At 41.2% G+C, this 21,952-nt stretch overlaps 2 protein-coding genes across 3 annotated transcripts in view; one reads left to right on the top strand and one right to left on the bottom strand.

Annotated features, from left to right (window-relative positions):
* Window positions 1-7,348, top strand: part of LOC307019168 (glycerophosphodiester phosphodiesterase domain-containing protein 5-like) — a 220,542-nt gene extending 213,194 nt beyond the window's left edge. Inside the window, exons 2-10 of the mRNA XM_079649830.1 lie at window positions 67-150; window positions 413-563; window positions 989-1,210; window positions 1,895-2,040; window positions 3,094-3,241; window positions 3,586-3,668; window positions 3,988-4,002; window positions 4,234-4,346; window positions 6,135-7,348. Coding sequence (XP_079505956.1) covers window positions 67-150; window positions 413-563; window positions 989-1,210; window positions 1,895-2,040; window positions 3,094-3,241; window positions 3,586-3,668; window positions 3,988-4,002; window positions 4,234-4,346; window positions 6,135-6,226 — 1,054 coding nt within the window. The 3' untranslated portion in view covers window positions 6,227-7,348. The remainder of the gene's footprint in view (window positions 1-66; window positions 151-412; window positions 564-988; window positions 1,211-1,894; window positions 2,041-3,093; window positions 3,242-3,585; window positions 3,669-3,987; window positions 4,003-4,233; window positions 4,347-6,134) is intronic.
* On the bottom strand, window positions 6,525-21,579 carry samsn1b (SAM domain, SH3 domain and nuclear localisation signals 1b). Of its 2 annotated transcripts, none has more exons than XM_079649821.1 (15): window positions 20,028-21,579; window positions 18,667-18,795; window positions 17,827-17,867; window positions 17,619-17,659; window positions 17,450-17,512; window positions 17,125-17,198; window positions 16,190-16,328; window positions 14,967-15,367; window positions 13,388-13,465; window positions 13,232-13,300; window positions 11,522-11,654; window positions 11,103-11,254; window positions 8,865-9,065; window positions 8,617-8,767; window positions 6,525-7,719 (listed from the first exon to the last, which is right to left on the bottom strand). In XM_079649821.1, the coding sequence occupies exons 1-15, from the start codon at window positions 20,859-20,861 to the stop codon at window positions 7,523-7,525; spliced, it is 2,703 nt and encodes a 900-aa protein (XP_079505947.1). In that variant the 5' UTR covers window positions 20,862-21,579; the 3' UTR covers window positions 6,525-7,522. The 2 variants fall into 2 exon arrangements, with proteins under 2 accessions (XP_079505947.1, XP_079505948.1); XM_079649822.1 differs by having other exon boundaries at window positions 13,232-13,297.
* Between the last annotated feature and the right edge of the window lie 373 nt (window positions 21,580-21,952).

Raw genomic sequence — 21,952 nt, 5'->3', positions numbered from 1 at the left:
TATCCCTTCCTCTTGATGTGTTTTCAACCCCCAGTGACTAACAATAGTCCCCCCCCCTTTGCTCTAGCTGGCCCCAGAAAACACCATCGTGTCCTTTAACCGAGCTCTGCAGAATGGAGCCAGCTCCCTGGAGGCAGACGTCACTATCAGGTTATTAATCACTTTAACATTTTAATCATGGATTATTTAATTTCATGAATTTAGAGTGCTCTGAAGTTCCACAGTTGAGAAATAGAAGCATTTAGATTTAATGAGAGAGATGCTATATATAGTCACATTTTGCCTTTTGTCTTGAATGTTTCAATGAGCTGCTGTTTTTATTGTTAGGAAAAGGTTTCATTTTACTAAGATAAATACTTAAACATAATTTGTTTTCTAAAATACATAATTTCTGACAATTTTGTCATTCCAGTGTAGACGGTGTTCCTTTCCTGATGCGGGACCGCACGTTGAGACGAACCACAGACGTTGGGAAGGTGTTCCCAGCCCGGCAGTTTGAGGATGCTTCTCTCTTCAACTGGACAGAGATTCACTCTCTAAACGCAGGCCAGTGGTTTCTGAAGGTACTGGAATCCACTTCGCCTCAACTCATATTATTGTGTTTGATTTGTTTGGGCAAATTCCCATCAATAACCCAACATTACTCCCATATTCTGTTGCTACAAATAACTTCCTTTTGGTATTGTGAAATTGTAGTTGGTGGTCAAAGGAATTGACCATGTAGTAAAACTTACAACATGTTTGAGGTGTTATATAAATAAATACTTTTTTGTCACTTTCTTTGATTTGAATTTATCCAACAAATGGCATTAGAACGTTCTGGTTTAGAAGACAGACAGGAAGATACAAAGACAACAAGTCTAAATCTAGTCTAAAATCTTAAGATAAACCAAGCATGTTTCAAATATTGTATATGCTAATTGTCTACCGAAGAAAATAGTGTACGTTCTATCTCTGTGTCTGACTCTCTTCTGACCTCTGCTCCTAGAGCGACCCCTATTGGACCGTAGAGACCCTGACTGCCAGGGACCGCCTCAGGATAGGCAACCAGACGGTCTGCAGTCTGGTGGACATGCTGCGTCTGGCAGCCAGGGCCAACGGCTCCGCTCTGCTCGACATCCGCCGGCCTCCACCGGAGCATCCGCGCCACCGCAGCTGGTTCATGGACACGCTGTGGGCCGTGCAGAAAGCTGGGATTTCCCCCAAGAGGGTGAGGATTGTAGGTCCCTCCATAATATCCTTTCATTACTAAAAGGTGCTGCTTGTAGGAACCCCAGTGAACCATGCTGAAGTAAACAGCTGTCACACTGAAAAACTGAAATTATGACTTTAATTAAAGGTTTCATGTCAACAGATTTCACATTACTGTATTAGGTTAGTTGAAAGCAATAATATTAAGTTGAACCTAAATGTTTTATTTCAACTTAATATTATTGCTCTCAACTAATTAAGGTCAACGTTTCAGTTTTTTCAGTGCACTGAGATTGGCTGCTGGTATTGTCCATGTAGTATGGTAATTATGGTAATGAATACTGTGGGACATATTGCTATGATATATATGATTGCTTTTTTCCACAAAGCAAACCACATTTACTCTTCCTTTTAGTTGAAATCAGTTGCAGAGTGCTTTCAGGACTGAAAGAAATAACTATATTTTCCAATGAAGTGGTGCTAGGGTTAGGTTGGAAACCCAAAATAAATATATTTTCCAACTTAGTGACCATCAAAAAGAAATGGGTGGTAAGATGTAATAAAGTTATTCCTGTATATCAAATTATATTTAAAACATATTCCATAAGCAGCGCCTTTTTCTATAAAAGTGTAACATTTCTAGATATGTAGCAGTGCAATCTTCCTGACCAGGGTCTGTCCATGTCATATGTGTGTGTGCCAGGTGACGTGGACCCCCGACACGGACAGGGGGAGGGTGCGAGGGCTGCCGCAGAGCGCCAATGAGAAGCTGTCACTGGAAGAGATACGGCAGAGGGGGATAACAAGCCTCACCCTGCACTACAGCAAGGCCAGCCACACAGACATACAGTGAGCATCCACTGCTGGAGACAACCATTGTATTGGTTGGATTATATTTTATTTGTGTCTTCCATGTTCCCTTGCAACTGCATACTAAACATGGGAACTAAATCAAGAGAAGTCTCCCACTAATTATTGGAAATGTAATATTAAAGAGAATGCTTTTAGACATGAATCTGTTTTCTCGTGTTGAAGAGTACTGCAGAAGTGAAGCCTTTAGTGTCTCCAGAGGAACGTGATAAATGTCCTCAAGTGATTCACTTGAGTCAGCATTAAATGTTTGTAACTACCCACTTAAAGAAAACTCTGGGGTTGTTTCTGATGCAGCAAACAACCCCACAACTTATCACCAGATTTTCATTTTTATGATGTTGGTGATTGTTGTATGGAAATATGCAACATCATCTAAGTTTATTGAACAAAATTAACTTTTTTAGTGCCTTTTATATATATATCGTTATATGCATAACCATCATACTAAATGTCAACAGTGTAATCCACTTTCATGATTTCAGGAACAAAAAACGTTATATCATATTTAGGTGAAATACTGTAGGTTGTACTGTATGTGTCACAGTGTCACAATGCATATATGTCTGATAAACCAAACCAGAATCAGGTTCATGCCAAGTACATTTACACATGTAAAATAATTTGTGAAAAAGAAAATGTGTGAAAGAGAAGCAAATATGAAACTATTACAGGTAAAACGAAAATAAATGTTTACAAGAAATATAAATATACAAAATATAACAAATATAATAAAAAGTAAGTACAACAATAATAGTAGTTACTCTGAAAATTAAAATATAAGTAGTATATCGATATTTAAAGGGGTACATTTTTTAATTCATAGCATTGTATGCATGCAGAGGAGTTTAGGGTTCACAGTGATTTGAATGAGGAAGGGCTCACATGGTGTCTGTTGGAGGGTATAAGAATCTGTGTCAATGGGCCATTGTTGAGTGACAACATCTAAAGTGACAATATTCTTTAACCTGAAGTTAAACAAGAGTGAAAACGAGAGGATTATTTTCCTCATTTTTATTTGCCTTTCCGCAGGGAGTATCTGGCCCATAATGTGAGTGTGACTGTGTCCGCAGTCAACGCGCCCTGGCTGTACTCCGTCCTGTGGTGCAGCGGGGTGTCTTCTGTGTCCTCTGATGCCCCACAAGTCCTCCGAAAGGTGCCTTACCCCATCTGGCTCATGGTAAATAGCTCTGCTCTCTGTCTCTCATCTGACATCACACACACACACGGTCACACACGGTCACACACGGTCACACAGCGAGACGAGAGGACAGCAGGAGAGAGGACAGAGACTGACGAGGGCCCAGCGAGACCCGAGGCGAGGGCGCAGAGATATGAGGGCTCAGCGTGGCGTTGGAGAACAACAGGACCCTGGGAAAGAGACAATCAGAGACAGAGTACAGCTGCACAGTCGCTCTGTGCTGAATAGACTTTGTGTTGTGTAAGCTTCAGGAGAAATGCATGATGATGCTGACCTCCAGTGGCGCTGACTGAAAACTGCTCTTCTTTTTTCTTCTCTTGCAGAGTCGGAGCGCTTACCGCTTCATCTGGCTCACGTCAGATCTGGTGTCCATCGCCTTAGTCATAGGGATTTTCTGTTTTCAGAAGTAAGTAGTTGTTCTGTGATCATGTTGAGTGTAACAGATGTACACTGACAACACACACACACATGTTATCAGGAGCAGCACAGATACATGTAGAGTGACTGTACTGTGAACACCATCCTCTGATCTAATTGGACCTGAGCTCAGCCTCTACACTGACTCTTCATTTTATTTTCCCTTTTTTTCCTAATCTCAATGTTTCCATATGTGTCCTCCATGCTATAACCTCTCTTTGTCCTCTCTTTCTCTTGTCCTTTAACATTTGTCCTGTGCTCTGCCTGATCTGCATGCAACCTTGCTCCTGCCCCCCGGCGTCTGTCAGCTATCATATGATCAGGTACCCTCTGCCTTTCTCTCTGCCTCCTCGGTCCCTCCGTGTGTTTCCTGCCAGACACCTCAAGGCCGACTTGTTCCTTTCTGTCTCTCTACTTGTCTACCTCTTGTTTATCAAAGGACATTCCATTTATTTTTTAGATAATGTTATATGTATCCCAGAAGTAATACATGTTATAGTTTTAATGGAACACTCGTTGCCTCTATGTAATGCTGTGTGTGTGTGCTGTGTCAGGTGGAAGATGAGCGGGATGCAGAACTATAACCCGGAACAGATCGTGCTCAACGCTGTGGCCAATCGGACTAATCGGGACCTCAACGTCATGAAGGAGAAGCTCATATTCTCAGGTGCAGATTTGATTCCATTCACATCCTGAAACAGTCTGATGAGTGATCGAATGAGGCTTTAAATGTCCTCAGAGAAGCACTCCGAGTCCATAGACTTGCAATCCAGCATTAGTATACATTAATACTTATATATCACTGTATACATTGTAGTATTGATGTTATTTATTTAAGCAATCATACACGAGAGGCCGTTCTTGAACGTCATTATTGGTACGACAGTACTGCGGCAGGACCAAGGCGCTTAGCTATGATATAATGAGCATATACCACGGCCTGTCGTGAGCTATTGCTTAAACAATATTCACATTATTATTTACATTTTATTCTAACTTAGTTTATCTTTTTTTCAACATTTACCTTTTTTTTTCATGATTTCTTATTTTATTTTATAAGCACATTCTTACTTAAACTTGTCATGTTTGTATAAATATTTGCACTTCGTTTTTTATTTATTTTATTCTAAAAGTTCTAAAAGTTATTGATTTGGATTCTGATTAAAAGGCCATGCCCAAAAGCTAAATTATCATATTTCCAAAAGATCTTTAATACGTTTATTAAAAAATCAAGATGCATGAATATCATTTGTTGTGACAAAGAAGTATGTGTTTAATAAACCAAGAGTTGTATGCATCTTTGGAAAGAACAGACAGAGATACATGTTCTTCACATATAAACTTTGGACTTTGGACAACAGCTGTTTCAACATAACATTACATTTCACTAAGTGCAATCAAACAGCAAGTATCCTGCAACAACAAGAGCTTTTAATAAGCCAAACCAAGGTGCAATAGAAACAGGTTTTCAGTCTGTTCCACTATTTGAAGCAACACTGAAAAAACGGAAATGTGGACTTTAATTAAATGTATTATGGCAACAGATTTCACATTACTGTATTAAAGCTCCCATGTCACGGCCATTTGTACTGATCATAATTCCATTGTTGAGGTCTACTAGAATAGATTTAAATTGTTCAATTTTCCAAACTCACATTGGTTTCTCATACAGCATCTCTGTATAGTATGTGTATTCACTCTCTGTCCTAAACGGCTTGTTGGAGCTCCTGCCCCCCCCCCCCCCCCCCCCCCCCTCCCTCACAGCCGAAGTAAAAACAATAAGTGTGGCTTGATATTGAGTAAGAAAAAGGTTTATAAAGCTGTGAGAATGGGTCTGCGGAGAGCATTTCTCCGCGATCCCAACTCGTCTATTACCAGCATTCAGGGAGCTCTATGCAAGTCAATGGGACTCCTTGTTAGTTAGCCAAGGGATCCTGGTGTGAGAGGTGCTCCGCGGATTGGTCCATTTGAGACAATCCGGTCATTTGTTGTTGATTTGGGTTTTCACACGTCACAGAACCCAGGAAGCAAACAATGGAAAAAGAGAAATCTCCAACGAGGCGTTCTGGGGCAGCATAGACAGGTCTTTTCTGTGTTAGAGTTGTACTCGCTACAGGGTGTACTTTGAGGGTTTGTGACTCTGCAGACCGCTTGCATGCAGAAAAACCTTCATAACACACAAGGGGGCGGGTAATAACCGGAAAAGCATGACATGGGCCCTTTAAAGTTATCTGAAAGCAAGAATATTAAGATTAAATAAGAAATATTAAGTTTGACTCAATATTATTGCTTTCAACTAACCTAATACAGTTATGTGAAATCTTTTGACATAATACATTTAATTAAAGTCCACATTTCCGTATTCAGTGAAGGAGAGAAAACAGTTGTGTTGCGTTTAATGTCTTTATTAAAGAAAAAGTGGCATCATTCATCTTTTCGCTGTCTTCTTTTTCAGAACTCAACAACGGGCTGAGCAGCACAGAGGACATCTCTCTGTTTCCTGAGAATGGTTATGCCATATACTCTCATGGAGGCCTCGGGGACTGAACCACACTGCAGCTACAGCCCTGGATTACAGAACTGATATCAGTGAACTAACCCCAGAACACATCATGGAAATCAAACTGTTTCTAAAATATGGACCATTAACGTATACACACTTGAGTGCAAGTTATGTGTAATATATGTGTGAATGTAATTTGATTGTGAATTTTTACCTTAATATACAGACAAGTTGTTGCAACATTTCTCAAAAGAAATCTCCTTTTTCCTTTGAAGTTGCTGTAAGAAGTTTTGTTTCTTGCTGTTTTTGTTATAAATGTGAGCACAAAAGTTTTAAAAAGGCTTTACTGAGAACACATTCTGTTCATCGGTTAAGATTGGTCAGCTGACCAATAATGTTCCTGCTGATGCGGTTAACCATTCAAAATAACATATCACATTTTAATGTAGAATCATGACATCCACTCATTCAACAACAGTACCAACCAATATTGGTGTGTTGATTGAAAGTAATACAGACATACAGTACATTCAGTCTGTTTGCTTGAATGAGCTTCACAAAAGTAACACTTGAGCTCATAAGGCTGTAATGTTGTATTGATCCACTTTATGTTCCTCTCTTTTGTTTTGTATTTGAGGAACTTGACCCTGTAGTGCTCTGTATTACACTGATGTAAATATCATTTTATTTTTTATGGTTCGGACATGAACTGTGTAACCATTATTACTGTACTTCCTGGAGTTTCATGAGTAGGTATGGGGGGGTTCAAAGAATATTGTGGAACATTTTCTAATCTTTTCTTCTGCCTCTTCTCTGTCATGCCATGATTGTTTACTGTGTAGTCTATTAGCTATTACAACTTTCACATGGCTGCCTTTTCGTTGAATTAATGGACTGGTAGAAGAGTGTAGAATGTTTTTCGTGTTTTGGTTTAATAGTAATAATGGTACAAATTTCAAGTTACAACTACAGCTTTAGTGGCAGACATGTTGACTGTACAATAAAAGTTTTCTTTTTTTCTTTAAAAAATGTGGTTTTTGAAGTTTATCAAAATGGGAGGATTATTTAATTACATATATTGTAATATACTTACAATATCATTCACCTAGGTCAGAAAACTGAGCTCCTTCATACCCTAACTTTTGGTTTCCATGCATTCTCCCAGTATGCTAACTAAGCAGGCTAATACATGAAATATAATTATAAGTGTACATTTCTATTGGGATTAGCAGTGGTAAAGGTTGGGCAATGTATTTTACATAATGAGAAATGACACAATTGCCTGAATAAAAAACTGTTTTATTCTCAAGTGATCTGAAAAGCAACATTATAGATTATTGTTATGAAGCAGTCTGCTCAGCTGGTAGAGGGTCCTCAGAGTCAGAGACAAACTCCAGGTCTGGCTCCTCTGTAATGTTGTTGGTGCTGTCAGAGGGCATGTGGCAGCCCGAATCTCTTGGGAAGTTGTTCAAATCTTCCTTCCTGTTCTCACCGGAGGTTCCAGCCTCCTGATTGGACTCATCCGCCAAATGATCAGCTGTGAAGCAGAGAAGACAGGTTTGTTGGATGAACTGTCCCATAGTTTAATAGATTAGCAGTTATAGAGTGATGCTGTGCTGACATTTACAGTATGTCTGACCCGGAAGCTAGCAGGCAATGGCTACCTTGACAAAAAACAATGGAATTTGGCATTGGATTTTGGAATATTGCAAAAAACAAGGTCTGTGGCATACACATGTTTATGAAACTTAGACCTTTTGTCTAATTACCAATTGTATAATAGTTAAAGAGTAAATGCAATTGCTGGAAGTAAATAGCAAACATTATGCCAAACGATCTATATCATGTTCGCATGACTTCAGGTCAAAGCGGCTAAGCTAAGGTAGCTAATGTTTGGCATAATGTTGTGTTCCTTTCTAGTCATTTGTTAGCGACCATCTTTTTAAGACACGCAGAAGCCTTTGAAATGCACTATTGGGGTATTTACTGACATATTTCACGTGGTAGAAGAAAATGTGAACACAGACCTTACTACATGGATCTAGCTAAAAACATGCTAAAAAATCAATCGACTTGATTAAGGAACCCAGAAATGTTAAAATGCTAACTCATTGCCAGGTCTGGGACTCATTCCTGCACAACTATAGTAGTCCATTGCATTGAGGCTCAACAGCTTATCTGTCAGCAGCTAATATCCCTATGTGTCCTGCTCTATTCTCAGTAACACTCTCGAGGGTTATCCTGTTATCTGTAACCTCTTTACCTGTGGCCTGCATATTTCCCAGTGTTCTCTCGAGGAGCAGTGTCACCTGTCCCTTTTAGCCTACTTTGTGAATCTTAAACCTCTGTGAGATTTTTCTGGATTTATCACGTCACAAAATGTGTGTTATGACACCATCTTTGGAAGACCTTTTCTGTGTGTCACATTACTCACAGCATGGCTGTTGCAGGGAGCGGACAGCGGCCAGCAGACGATGCCTGAGCTCTGGATCCGTCACATTCAGCTCCGTCAGTTGATGCTCCCTCAACCTCAATAAGTCATCCACTGTTTTGTAACCGTGCTGCTGAAAAGACGAGGAATACACCTGGGGAAGCAAAGGAGAAGACACCACTCAGAAGCTGAATTATCTGCCTATTAAATGGAAGTTAATAGTTACTTCATAAAATCTAAAAGACAAATACCTCCATGTTGAGGCACTTTAACACTTCCTGGACAGTTGAGTTCTGTCTCAATTCGTGGGTTTGGGTTTCCTTGTGTGCATCAGGACTGTCCTCTGTTAGCACTTCCACATAAATGAACTTGAAATTTCCGATTCTGCCATTCAGCATGCCTGTCCATATTCCCATGGGGGGCTTGGCGATTATGTTAATCACATCTCCCTCCTAAAGATGAAATTGTAATTTAGTTTCATGACATTTATTTGATTTGGAGCATGTACAAAACACATACATCACATAGACAGAGAAGAGATGCTTTGTACAAGATCAGCTTTAGCTACTGTCCAAATGTGTGAGCAGCTAAGTTGCTGAGCAGATAGCAGCAACTTGGAAAAAGTTAAGTAAAACTGATATGATGAAGATGTCCATTAATTATTAAGATTCAGACTCAGAGGCACAGTGGTGCTTTGAACTAAATGCTAACATCAGCATATTGACTTGCTCATAAGGACAATGCTAACATGCTGATGTTTAGCTGGTATTATCACCATCTTAGTTCAATGTACTAGCATCTTAACATTTACTTGTAAGCACTTAACCCAAAGTGGAAAAAATCAAATCTTTTTGATGTGAACGCAACATCCCAGGAACTATCGGAACTATTTCTTGGAAAAGTACGGGAAAAGTACTCCGGTGTGAAAGCGTCTATTGCTATTTCAGCGTTTTTCAGCATTTGCTTACACTAAAATATACTTAAGGAATTTGTTTGTTAATGGTATCGCTAATCCAAATTTAGATCACAGTTAAAGGTTGAATGTCATGCTTTTCTGGTTATTACTCGCCCCCTTGTGTGTTATGTAGCTTTTTCTGCATGTAAACGGTCCGCAGAGTCACAAACCCTCAAAGTACACCCTGTAGCGAGTAAAACTCTAACAGAGAAAATACCTGTCTATGCTGCCCCAGAACGCCTCGTTGGGGATTTCTCTTTTTCCATTTGTTCTTCCTGAGTAAAGTGACGTAATTGCTCCGCGTGGAGCTCCACACACACACACACACACACACACACACACACACACACACACACACACACACACACACACACACACACACACACACACACACACACACACACACACACACACACACACACACACACACACACACACACACACACACACACACACACACACACACACACACACACACACACACACACACACACACACACACACACACACACACAGCCTGGCTGTGAGTTTGTGTGTGTGTGCTCAGGCTGAGTTCAGGCTGAGTTTCGCGGTGTCTCACTGTCTCAGGCTGAGAAATCCGTGGAGCTGCGGCTGAGAAAAGATAAGGCTGTGTGTGTGTGTGTGTGTGTGTGTGTGGGTGTGTGTGTGTGTGTGTGTGTGTGTGTGTGTGTGTGTGTGTGTGTGTGTGTGTGTGTGTGTGTGTGTGTGTGTGTGTGTGTGTGTGTGTGTGTGTGTGTGTGTGTGTGTGTGTGTGTGTGTGTGTGTGTGTGTGTGTGCTCAGGCTGAGTTCAGGTGAGTTTTGCAGTGTCCAACTGTCTCGCAGACCCCACGCAGCAACCAGGAAACGACGCCAGTAACCCAGCTCACACTGTCCGCTCCTCACAGCAGCGAGCCGCACAATGTCACGCCAACACGGCCCCCAGAACCCACGCAGCATTCTCATCTGTTTGTCATTAGGCTACTGGTGTCATTTTCTGCTTGCTAACGCCATTGTAACACATAATCACTGATGTTCCGCTGTAACGGTGGTGGACACATCAGAACAGAGTGGGCGAGCTGACCAATCCGAGCACAGTGGGTTCATAGGGGGGAGGGGGGGGGGGGGGAATACACACTATACAGAGATGCTGTATGAGAAACCAATGTGAGTTTGGAACATTGAACAATGTAAATCTATTCTAGTAGACCTCAACAATGGAATTATTATCAGTAGAAATGGCCATGACATGGGACCTTTAAGGTGAATTACAGCTGCACCATGCAAACCAAGATAGAGCATGATGTAGTTGCCCAAGGTGCTACCGTACACATTGAGATGGAAATGGACAAATTGCAAACTAGCATTAGACGATCTAAAAATCAATGGTTCTATTATACGGTGTTTGTTTTAGCCTAAATGTAATTCTAACAACAGCAGCTATAGTCCGGATATACAATTGTATATTGATACAGTTCTATAGTTGGTTGACTTAATTAATATTCATTCAATCATTTATTTTTTAGACTTCTTTACCTTGAGTTTGAGAGATTCCGTGTCATATGGGCTTGGAACAAAGTCTGTATGGACTTTAGCTCGGCCACAGAACTGTCTTGTGCACAACAGATCATCCCCCAGCCTCAGACTGTCTCTGTTACTGGAGCAGTCTGACCCACTGGTGACTCCACCTGGAAACCAAGAGGGAAAACAGAAGGGTTTAATAAAGGGCAATGTAGTTACTGCATTCGCTTTAACAGTTTTATACTCCAGTTCTTAAAGATGTGATTGATAAAACCGGCGAGTCGATAATTGTGTCTTTATATTTGTTAGGTAGGTGTAGCTCAAATGAGTGCGTCCAAAAGAAGTAACAGGATACCCGGTAGTGCAAGCAAGGGTTGCATAATTCATCAGGTTGTAGTGTGAAGTGAATTACGATCTGTGCCTGAGGCTCTTACTTGAGGAGCTCTGTCCACTGTGGAGGCTGTACAGGCTCTCCAGAGAGTTTCTGGAACGCCTGTGTGCTTTACGAGAGGATCGCCCAACTCCAACTTTCCTCTTCTCCGCTTCATCTCTCTGTTTGTTTCCAGTCTGTGCAGTAAAAACACCAACATTGTTATTCTGCTTGATATCATTTTGGATCCCTGCAATTTGTTTTACTTCAACATAATCAAAGAAGAAACTGCAACCAACCAGAGTAAAGACCCTAACGTGCTATTTGATTCCTCATGTGACGGAACAGTTCTATTCAGTTTACACTGAGACAAGCAGCTCCTCTGGCAAGCAAAAATAGTTAATCCTGCAAGAGTTTCCTTTCTTTTTATAGCTGAGGAGGTGTGTAGCGAGCATAATCCCCAACGACCTGGACTCAGCTTTTAACTTCCTCTTCCTGTACAGGGACTTCCACAACATATTATTGAAATTCCATCTCTAGCCAGCATGTCCACCATAAAAAAGTATTTTAAACCTACAAATATCACAACCTGTACTTGTGGTCAGTTAACTTGCCATGTCATGTATGCATGCATGTACTGTGTGGACTTTGTGTTGAGGGACAAGAATTCCTATAACATCCTTACATCATCATGTATAAGCTATGATCGCTTATGCATGTGTTTCATCATACATAAATTGCATGGATGACAGGATCAAATTGACATATCTTACAAGCAAAATATCTCAAATTTGCATTAAAAGTGTTGAATATGCATTAGGTTATCCAAAAATATACCTTGGTGTTATATCACTTTGTTTGTACTGTCTCAGTGCGTGTCTCTGTCCCTCTTCTGCAGCATCATTCCCTTTTCTTTAGGCCCATAATTGCCATTTTTATCCATCCAGAAGATGCCCCTCGAACTCACTCCTTTCCCCATCACCTGCAGCGCCACCAATCTCAACTGTTTCCCCACCCTCATATGCTCTTCCTGGCTGCCCATGCACACCCCACCTCCTCAATCTCATCTCCTACCCACATATAACGGCCCAATTTCCTTCATTCCCTGATCCAGACAATCAAAGTTACCATATGCTACCTGTCTGTACTTTCCCCTGCTCTTTTCGTGCTATTCTACTATTCTACCAATTCATGTTTGGACTAGCTACCTGTCACCCCGAGCTTTTGTATCTTTTTAAATGAATCACTGAACTGTCCCTGGGCTCTTCCTTTGTTGCCCTGTAGGCTGTGTGCTTGTGTTTTTAACATATTTAAAGCTTGTCAAGTGCTTTGACTTTTACACAAGTCATCATTCACAACCATTATACAGGTGCAGAGGGTATTATATTCGAAGGAATCATCCACACCGATTTAAAGAGTAATTTGGGTTTCAGGTATCTTTCGACATGTTGTCTGAAGGGGATCGAACCAACAACCCTGCGATTGGTGGACGATCACTCCAGCAACTGTTTATCAACCACATAAGATGGCACTACATCCATATGCATTTTGAATGTGTCACTAGCTGCTGGACTTTTCTTTGCTAATTTTAGCACCCTGTCTGTAAAATGGCTAACGATAGCTTGAGTGATAGTTTGCAGTCTGGCAGAGCAGGTGTTGTGCTGACAGCTGTGTCTGCCTGCAGATGTTTTTCTATTGGGTGTGAACTACAGTGGATGCCGGGTACCTCGAAAGTGGTTATATTAACATAAGCTTTGTAGATGGCATGACATACAGAGACGGCTGCCGGCTTCTTCTCAGGTGAGGTCTTCACGTGCTTCCAGTCTGATGAGGTCTCCCCCTGCTTTAAAAACAAAACACTGTAAATAGAGATCCTTCACATCTTTCTTATAACCAAACTGGCAGATTTTGCGTAAGATGGTTCTCTTACCAAAGCACTTTCATTATCCTGGGGTTTCATTACAGGAGAGGGCTGTCTGAAGGCGTCAAATCTCCCGAACCTGCTCAACTGTGAAAAAGATTAAAATGAGTGTTCTCTGGGGACAGATGGGCACATTATCTGAGTGTGTGTTCATGTGTGTATTATCCCTGTAACCCCACAACAAAAAACTGTTTGTTTGTATCCGCTGTTTCTGATTTGTTTTCTGAGTTAGGTTAAACCCTGGCAGCCATACAGTTCCTAGATATGTATTTTTTATTTCCTAGGTCTTGTATTTGACTGATCACATTGAGTGGATCGTTTACTGTTTAATCTGTAATGTTAACACATATTTCAGTATCATGTGGGCAGAAGTTCACTGTTGTTTTTGTTATTGTGTATCAACCTTAGTTTTTATAACAGTTTAGCGGTCATTCAGCGCTGTCCTCAGAACAGCTGTTACACTGACTCTTGGCACATTCCCAACACTGACCGTTAGTGAAGTGACGCCTCACTGTCAAGCACTAATAGGTAGGATAAGCATAAATAAATTACCTTTGCCCTTTGATACAATTTACAAACATGTTATGAAGTGTATTTTCTCCTATTGACTATTGTGAAAAACTTATATTTATTCAAATTATGGGTCTGTGAAACGTTCAATATTGTGCTTCAGCAATTCACTTCTGTATTTTTTATATGTTCACTACAAGTACTAGAGAAATAGAAACACAATTCCAAACTCTTGCAAGCTCATGTGATGACAGGGTCATCATACATCTCCACCCTGGTTAAGAAAGCTTGGAACCAACTCTTTTTCATAATGAAACTAAAGCAGAGGGCTTTATCATTTTAAAAAGGGTCCATAACTTGTGGTTTAAGATTAATCCAGCTCTTTTTTTACACGTCTTTCAAATATTGGGGGCCAAAAAACACTTTGAAACAGTGGTGTTTGCTTCCTTTTAGCTTCAGTAGCAAACCTCTTCACTCTATGCTCCTTGAAAGGCATTTTAGAATTTTGGACTAATAACTAGATTGAGCTCTCGCTATCCTTGTCACAAGCCAGAATAGTGAGTAGACAAGAAGGCATAAAATGGGTAACGTCAGGTCAGAAACCAAAGCGGACGCTCTTTCGTTCCTTGTTTCTAACATTTCACCCCTTATTCCTAGCGTTTCCTTTTTCCTCAATGTTTAGGTCCAGTCTGCTGTTCTCCATAACTTCCCATACACTTGTGTTAACCACAGACCTTATTTCAGGCATATACCCAAAACACACAAATAAAGCACGACTTTAAGACAAGGGAACAGGAAGTGCTAAATAGCTAACTAATGTTTGGGTTTTTTGACTCCCACATCTCTCTCACTAACGTTCCTTCAATATACTAAGTCACTTGCTCTGGTCGTTACTCATTGCACTACGTCACTTATATATCTATATGTACTTCAGTGTATCTGTATTGGTTTGCAGAAACCTACATTTTTGAGAGACATATGAGAGTCAATGTTTTCATCTTACTCTCTGCCACTAGACATAAAGTTACATTAAGCCCATCTTATTTTCTGACGATGATAGCACCATGGTTTCTCTTACTGTGTCCTGAGAGAGCTGCAGGTCTGTGATGGAGAGGGTCATTTCTGGAGGACACAGATCAGACTGTTTGCTATCCAGTTCCTGTATCAAACTCTCAAAACGATCCCATTGTGTGGAGCCGTGTGGCGTCAGGGTGCCCCCGCAGACTGGCAGCTCATGTCCTCGTTGGTGGCATGTGTGGTGGAGGGCGATCCAGGGCTGAGAACACTCAAAGGGGTTCCACAGATCATTCCCAGTTTGTGGGCTCCAACCTCCTTCCTCCTCTGAATCGACATGGTTGTCTTTGGCCGTGTGGTTGTGCTGTGGTGATGGAGCAGGAGGAGGCTTCTTCTCTGTTCTCTTCCCCAGGCCGATGCAGCTCAGCACTGGATTGTTGTTACCAAACTCAGCTGCTAATTGAACTGACAGTGGTGGAACAAGTATTCAGATGCTTTACTTGAGTAAAAGTACCAATACATTATGTCAAAATACTTCATTAAAAGCACAAGTCCTGCATTCAAAAATCTTACTTAAGTCAGAGAGTACAAAAGTATAATCAGCAAAATGTACTACAAAATGTAATGTAGTATAAAAAGTCAAAGTAATCACAGTGCAGAACATTTGCCTTTATGTGCATAAAAACTGAAAAAGCTTAAACGTTGGCTTTAATTAAATGTATTATGTCAACAAATTTCACATAACTGTATTAGGTAGTTGAAAGCAATAATATTAAGTTTAAATAAAAAACATTTCAACTAACCAATACAGTTATGTGAAATGTGTTGACATAATACATTTATTAAAGTCAGAATTGTAGTTCTTTCAGTGTATAATTATATTTAAGTGCGACGGATAATATTGTTGCATCAAGTAGCATTTTACTGATGTAGACAAAAAAAGTTCTGACTAACTTTTTGTAAAATATGCAAATAATGGGACTCTTGTGACTTGAGTCAGGACAATAGTTACATTTTTAGAGATGCATTTGGTTAGAAGTGGCTATAGCTGTAATGGAGTACAATTACATTATTTCCCTTTTAAATGTAGTGGAGTAGAAGTAAAAAGTCGGGTTGAATAGAAGTCTCAAGTAAAGCAGAAGTACCTCAAAATGTTGCTTAAGTACAGTACTTGAGTAAATGCTTTCTCAATGCTCACACTTAGTTACTTCCCACCTCTGCAGATGAACAGAAATGAGTGTTAATGATAACAGCTTCTTGAACAGGTTGTCATCCACAAACACTCACCATTGTTCTCAGAGGTCCTCTTCTCTGCTGCAGCTCCCCTCTGATGTCCCTTCTTTGTGTGCAGCAGGTGGAGGTTCTTCAACTTCTTTAGGCTCCCTGTGGAGCATATTGATTCTGCTGTGTCAGCAGTTTCAGTGACCTGTAATAAAGTGCAGGAATATATTAGAGGAATGTTATAAAGATCCTCAGGGCCTATACGAGTTCAAACTAGCGCCACCTTAACAACAGCCTGTATAACAGTCTAATAGTATTATATACTATTACATAATCCACAAAGGATATTTTAATGCTGGGTGAGCACCTTTAAAGACACTTGAAGTTTGTTTGACTGGTGATCATTTTGTACTTATATATAATATATTCTTTATGCAGTGACACCAATCTTATAGTGATTATTATTAAAAGAAATATATAGAGGGTTACATTACGCTGCGGACATGTCCATACCACTTTATGAAAGATGCAGATTTTTAAGATATTATTTACAATACAATTAATAATAATTTGCCTAAATAAAAGCTTGCACCAAGAAATGTTGATTAGGTTTATTTGCAAAGTGAAAAAACATAAAATGCAATGTAAATATAGAATATACAACTGCATTGTCATCAAAGAAAAATCCCCCTGAGGTTACTCATTACTTAATTACCAAAACATCATTCATTTACTGAACAGTAACATTCAGAATTTCTTTAAATAGTTTATTTCCCCCCCAATCTCTATAATTATCATCTCTGCCCCTCCTTTAAATTGTCTAAACGTGTATATGTTGGAAACCATAAAAAAAATTCTGAACCCCCTACATCCCGACACTTTCCAACACAAAGTGGAGCTCTTGGAGGTCTACCTCTAACATGGAGTTTGTGGCCTATTCCCCATAATGGGCTCTACTGGAGGGTTAAAGCCGCTCTTAGGAGAAAGACATGTGGTTTCACCTGAGCTGGTAGATCTGTCCGTGTCCTGTCATCTCTCGTCAGCCTGCTGCTCTGACACGGAGCTTTACACATCTCTGCAGGATCAGTGCACACAGGGCACACAATGATTAACATCTTACTTATTCACACACTGTACTGTCAAATATGCAATGTCATTAGCATGAATCTATGATATGAGGTAGATAGCGCCAGCTAGTCTTACTGTAAACATAATTTGTTTTGCATCTGGTGTCCTTGAGCTGACATGCACTGATAAGTTCTCTGATGTTCTACACATCTAATAGTATGAGTACTTTTAAGTTGCCCAGTTAAAGCATGTCTTTACCTTTGCTTTGATGACATAAGTCCTGTCTGTGGCCTGATGACATCCAGCAGGCACGGTCAATGTCTGTAGACAAGGTGCAGGGAAAAGAGGACATTGTGAATACAAAATGTAACTTCATTTCTATTAAGAAAAAGACAACCAAGCACATCAGTGGTTCCTTTGTACCAACCTAATGTTTCATTGTCCAAGTGTGATGTTGGCACATGTGACCTGAAATGACAAATGATAATTATCTTATTTTTCCAGGTTATTTAAATGAGTTAAATAGAAAATGAAACTATAGAAAATGCAATTGAATCATGGATTAGTTTTCAAGCAATGCCCTTTAAAAAATAATGTCAATACAAATCCAAAAAGAGCTTACAAAACTCACGTACCTATTATTCCTCTTTACTTTAACTGTACTCTGTGGTCGGTCCTTGGGGTGGAATACAGACAGGCAAAACGTTAGGTAAATCAGAAAGACCATACATATGTATAAATAACATATAGGATGTACTGGTATTCAGCCAACTGCAACACTTTGGTCCACACTGAAATGTCTCAAACTATTGGATGCATAGGCATGACATTTAGTACAGAAATTGACAGGAAGCATTTGGTGATCACCTGCATTTTTACAAGACATCACCAGCATGTAAACACTTTCAATTATGCGGCGAAATATCTCAACTAATACAAGACAATGAATCCTAAAGACTTAATTAATTCTCTGTCCTTAAGGGACGCCCCAAGGTTCACATTTGGGACTTTGTTGGATCGATAACCATTAAAATCGCAAAGTCTCAGTTAAGATGATTTAGGGTTAAACCCTTTTCATCCAGTAACATCATCAGGGTAAAACCTAGATTTATTAGATAAGTCTGGTACTTTGATTATGACCAAATAGTACAATGCTCATGATATTTTCATCGCTGTCAACTGATTTGTGTATTTAGTGCTAATAAGAAAGTGCCTTAAGACTCTTAATATTCTTTCCTTTGCAATACCCTGCATCAGCTTTGCAACAGTGAGCATGCCCAGTCACCAGTGGCTCTTTGGGGTTCCAGAAGATTACCGTGGCTGTATCACTGTCGCTCTTTGTTTGTGTAGCAGTCAGTGAACTTAAGTCTCCTTAGTGGTTTTTAGTTGGTTTGAATGTTCAGAATATGTCCACTCAGTGACCCATTTGTTTGATCAGGTCATGGTGTGAATAAAACATAAAGATGAAAACTCACAGAACTGATGGATGGATCTGAGCCCCCCCACTCAGGCCTCTGGAGAGAGGGGCTGCACTGGTGCTTTGGGAGCACTTCCTTATGTGTCTGCCTGTAGGGTGCTTCATATATGCTATCTGACGAGCCCTCCTGGGAAATAAAAACAGTCGGCATGGTGACAGCAGCCAGATTGAATTACTAAAGCACACTGAATGGTTACGTTTGAAGAGAGACTAAGGATAATCCAGATGTTGAGGCTCATCACATAGGAATTGTCAGGAATCAATCATCAGTCTGACTGAAAAATACAAAATCAATGAAAAGCTTTACATCAGGGAGAGATGTGTCCTGTAAAATAATGGTCTGGCTTTTACACTGGAGTAATCATTCAGCTTGATAGCTTCTCACTAAAACACATTCAATCAAAACTCATCACACACACGTTTACTTTTTGTTTTTCTATTCCTCAGCCTTATGGTAGTGCAGGTTTAAAACCAAAATATGCTCATAAGTAAGATACAATTATGTTTTTTAAAACGTAATAGAATCAAACAAAGAACGAAGCACCATTTGGTGTCGAGTGTTAAATGTTTTCACGTGTAGGGGAGAGAGGGGTAAGATGAGCCGGTGGGTAAGTTGACCAACGTCCTTTATCTATTGACATATTTGTTGTCAGGTGACCCTAAATAAAGGAAGCACCCATCATTTCTACTTGGCTGTGAAGGAGCAACACGTTCTCACTCCCAACCCGTCACACGTTGACGGACGGTCAGGGCCCCTCCCCGTCACTCTATTACGTACAGGGTACCCCTTGAGAGTCAGTTTTCAACAGGCAGGGCGTCCCATAAACCTTCATAGACCTCCCATAGCGTTGATAATAGACGCCATGAGAACGCTCCCCGATGGTCGGTTGTTATTGTCAATATTAATATAATAATTATGTATTTTTTAATAGTCACACTCGATTTTGCCGATTTTCTTGTTGCCCCAGCTGGTCGACACCTCTTTTAGCAGAAACAAAGGCTACATTAATGTATTAAATCGATGTTAATCCATGTGCGTGGTTGTGGAATTAATGGACGTGCCGTTGTCCGTTACAAACTCTTCAACTACAACCCTAATTATGTTTAAAAACATTTTAGAAGGCCTCACGAAATACTTTAATGCAAATTTAAATGTGAAGGGATGTGTGTAATGTGGTGATTGACATTAGTCACCCAGGGATCTATGGGTTGGGGTATTGTTCCGCACGGACATTTTAGTTAACCGGACTTCCTGTTGATGTGAAATCCGAAAACATTTTTTAAAAATAAAATAATTGTCCTCCAACGGGACAGGACATAGGGTTGGCAGGACCCCCGGCAGAAGAGTAGTCGGCAGACCTTCAACGGCACAGGACATCGGGTTGGCAGGACCCCCGGCAGAAGAGTAGTCGGGGGGACCCCCAATGGGACAGGACATGGAGTTGGCAGGACCTCCAGCGGAACCTCCAATGGCACAGGACATCGGGTTGGGACTTGAGAGGGGACTCGAGAGGTAACTTGAAAGGGGACTTGAGAGGGAACTCGAGAGATGACTTGAGAGGAGACTCGAGAGGAGACTCGAGAGGGAACTGGAGAGGAGACTCGAGAGGAGACTCGAGAGGGAACTCGAGAGGAGACTTGAGAGGGGAATCGAAAGGTGACTTGAGAGGTGCCTTGAGAGGGAACTCGAGAAGGAACTTGAGAGAGGACTTGAGAGGGGACTTGTGTCGGTCGGTACGCCGACAGGACACGAGGGGCTGGAGTGGGCCGAACCACTGACATGACATGGGGAGCTGGCGTCGGCCGGAGAACCAACAGAAGACGAGGAGCTGGAGACGGCCGGTACGCCGACAGGACACGAGGAGCTGGCGTCGAGCCAGTACTGGAGCCGAAACCATGGCTGCTGGGGCCGGTTCTGGAGCCGGAATCATGGTTGTTGGGCACGGAACTGGGGCTGGAACCCTGGCTGCTGGGGCCGGTGCTGGAGCCGGAACCATGGCTGCTGGGGCCAGAACTGGGGCTGGAACCATGGCTGCTGGGGCCGGTGCTGGAGCCGGAAACATGGCTGCAGGGGCCGGTGCTGGAGCCGGAAACATGGCTGTAGGGGCTCGGCTGGTAGCCTGGACCTGGGTCTCCTTCTCTTAGGAGCCTTTTGGAGGCTCCGTGGACCTCCAAAAGCCAGACGAGACCCATCAAAAGCGTTCTCGAAAAAAACTATCTTGGGAACTGTGGCAGACAGGGGGTTAGCATGCCTGGGGCTAGCAGGCCGGGAAACGCATGTCTGGAGGAAGTCCATAATCCAGCCAGGTAAGATCTTCACTAACCCTGGTTTCTCTGTTGCCCTCTGGTACGCTTCTGCCAGGGCAGCCCTCTTTTGCGCTGCACTGGTTGCTCCTCTCCATTCACCATAGCTGCAAGCCAGCAAGTAGGTAAATGAATATAACTCCACTTCAAATAGATCATCTGCTGGGTCCATATGTGGTTGGTTCGTTCTGTCAGGGTAGGGGAAAAATAGGACCCAAATGCAGAATGAGGAGGGAAGCAGGTTTCAAAATGGAACAAAAGGTGAGCTTCATTCACAAAAGCTGAAAAACAGGAATCCATGAGCAGGTACAAGGCACAAGGTAGCATTCAAACAAAAAAGGACTGTGACCAACATGAAGGGAGACATGAACGACAAATAATGAACCAACCCTGAACACAGGAAGAGAAAAGACTAAATACAGGGAGGGGTAATCACGAGACGAAAAACAGCCGGGCAGGGGAGGAGAAACACAAGGGCAACACAATCAGACAATTAGACAAACCAGGGAAACTAACGACAGGGAGGACAGAACAGCAAAATAACCCCAAAACTAGACACACAAAAACTCAAACCCTGAAAATAATTCTTTATTCCGAGTTTGCTTGCTTTTCACTTTGGAGATCATCACATAACGGCATTGTAATACATGGATCGGCTGCATGAAATATTGCATATCTGCCGTAGTTTGCTATTTATAGAGCCCTGATGAGAAGACTTCTAGACAAACAGGAATAACTGCCGCCGAAACTGAATATGTGACTTAATGCCCATTATGGGCACAAGCAATTTTTACCCATTTATTAATTATATGTGTTAAATTAATAAAGTATGCGCAGTCATTGTTCTTCTCTCATCCATTTATTCAGGGACATGAACCAGCATGGCAGTGCTGCATAATCAACAAAACATAAGACATATAGCGCTCCGCGCTTGCTTATGACGTCACAATGGAACGTGCCATTAAACATGGAGTAAGGGT

Source organism: Notothenia rossii (genome assembly GCF_949606895.1).
Source record: "Notothenia rossii genome assembly, chromosome: 9".
Lineage (NCBI taxonomy): Eukaryota > Metazoa > Chordata > Actinopteri > Perciformes > Nototheniidae > Notothenia > Notothenia rossii.
Note: the sequence above shows the minus strand (reverse complement) of the source record. Positions and strands in the feature narration are given on the sequence as shown.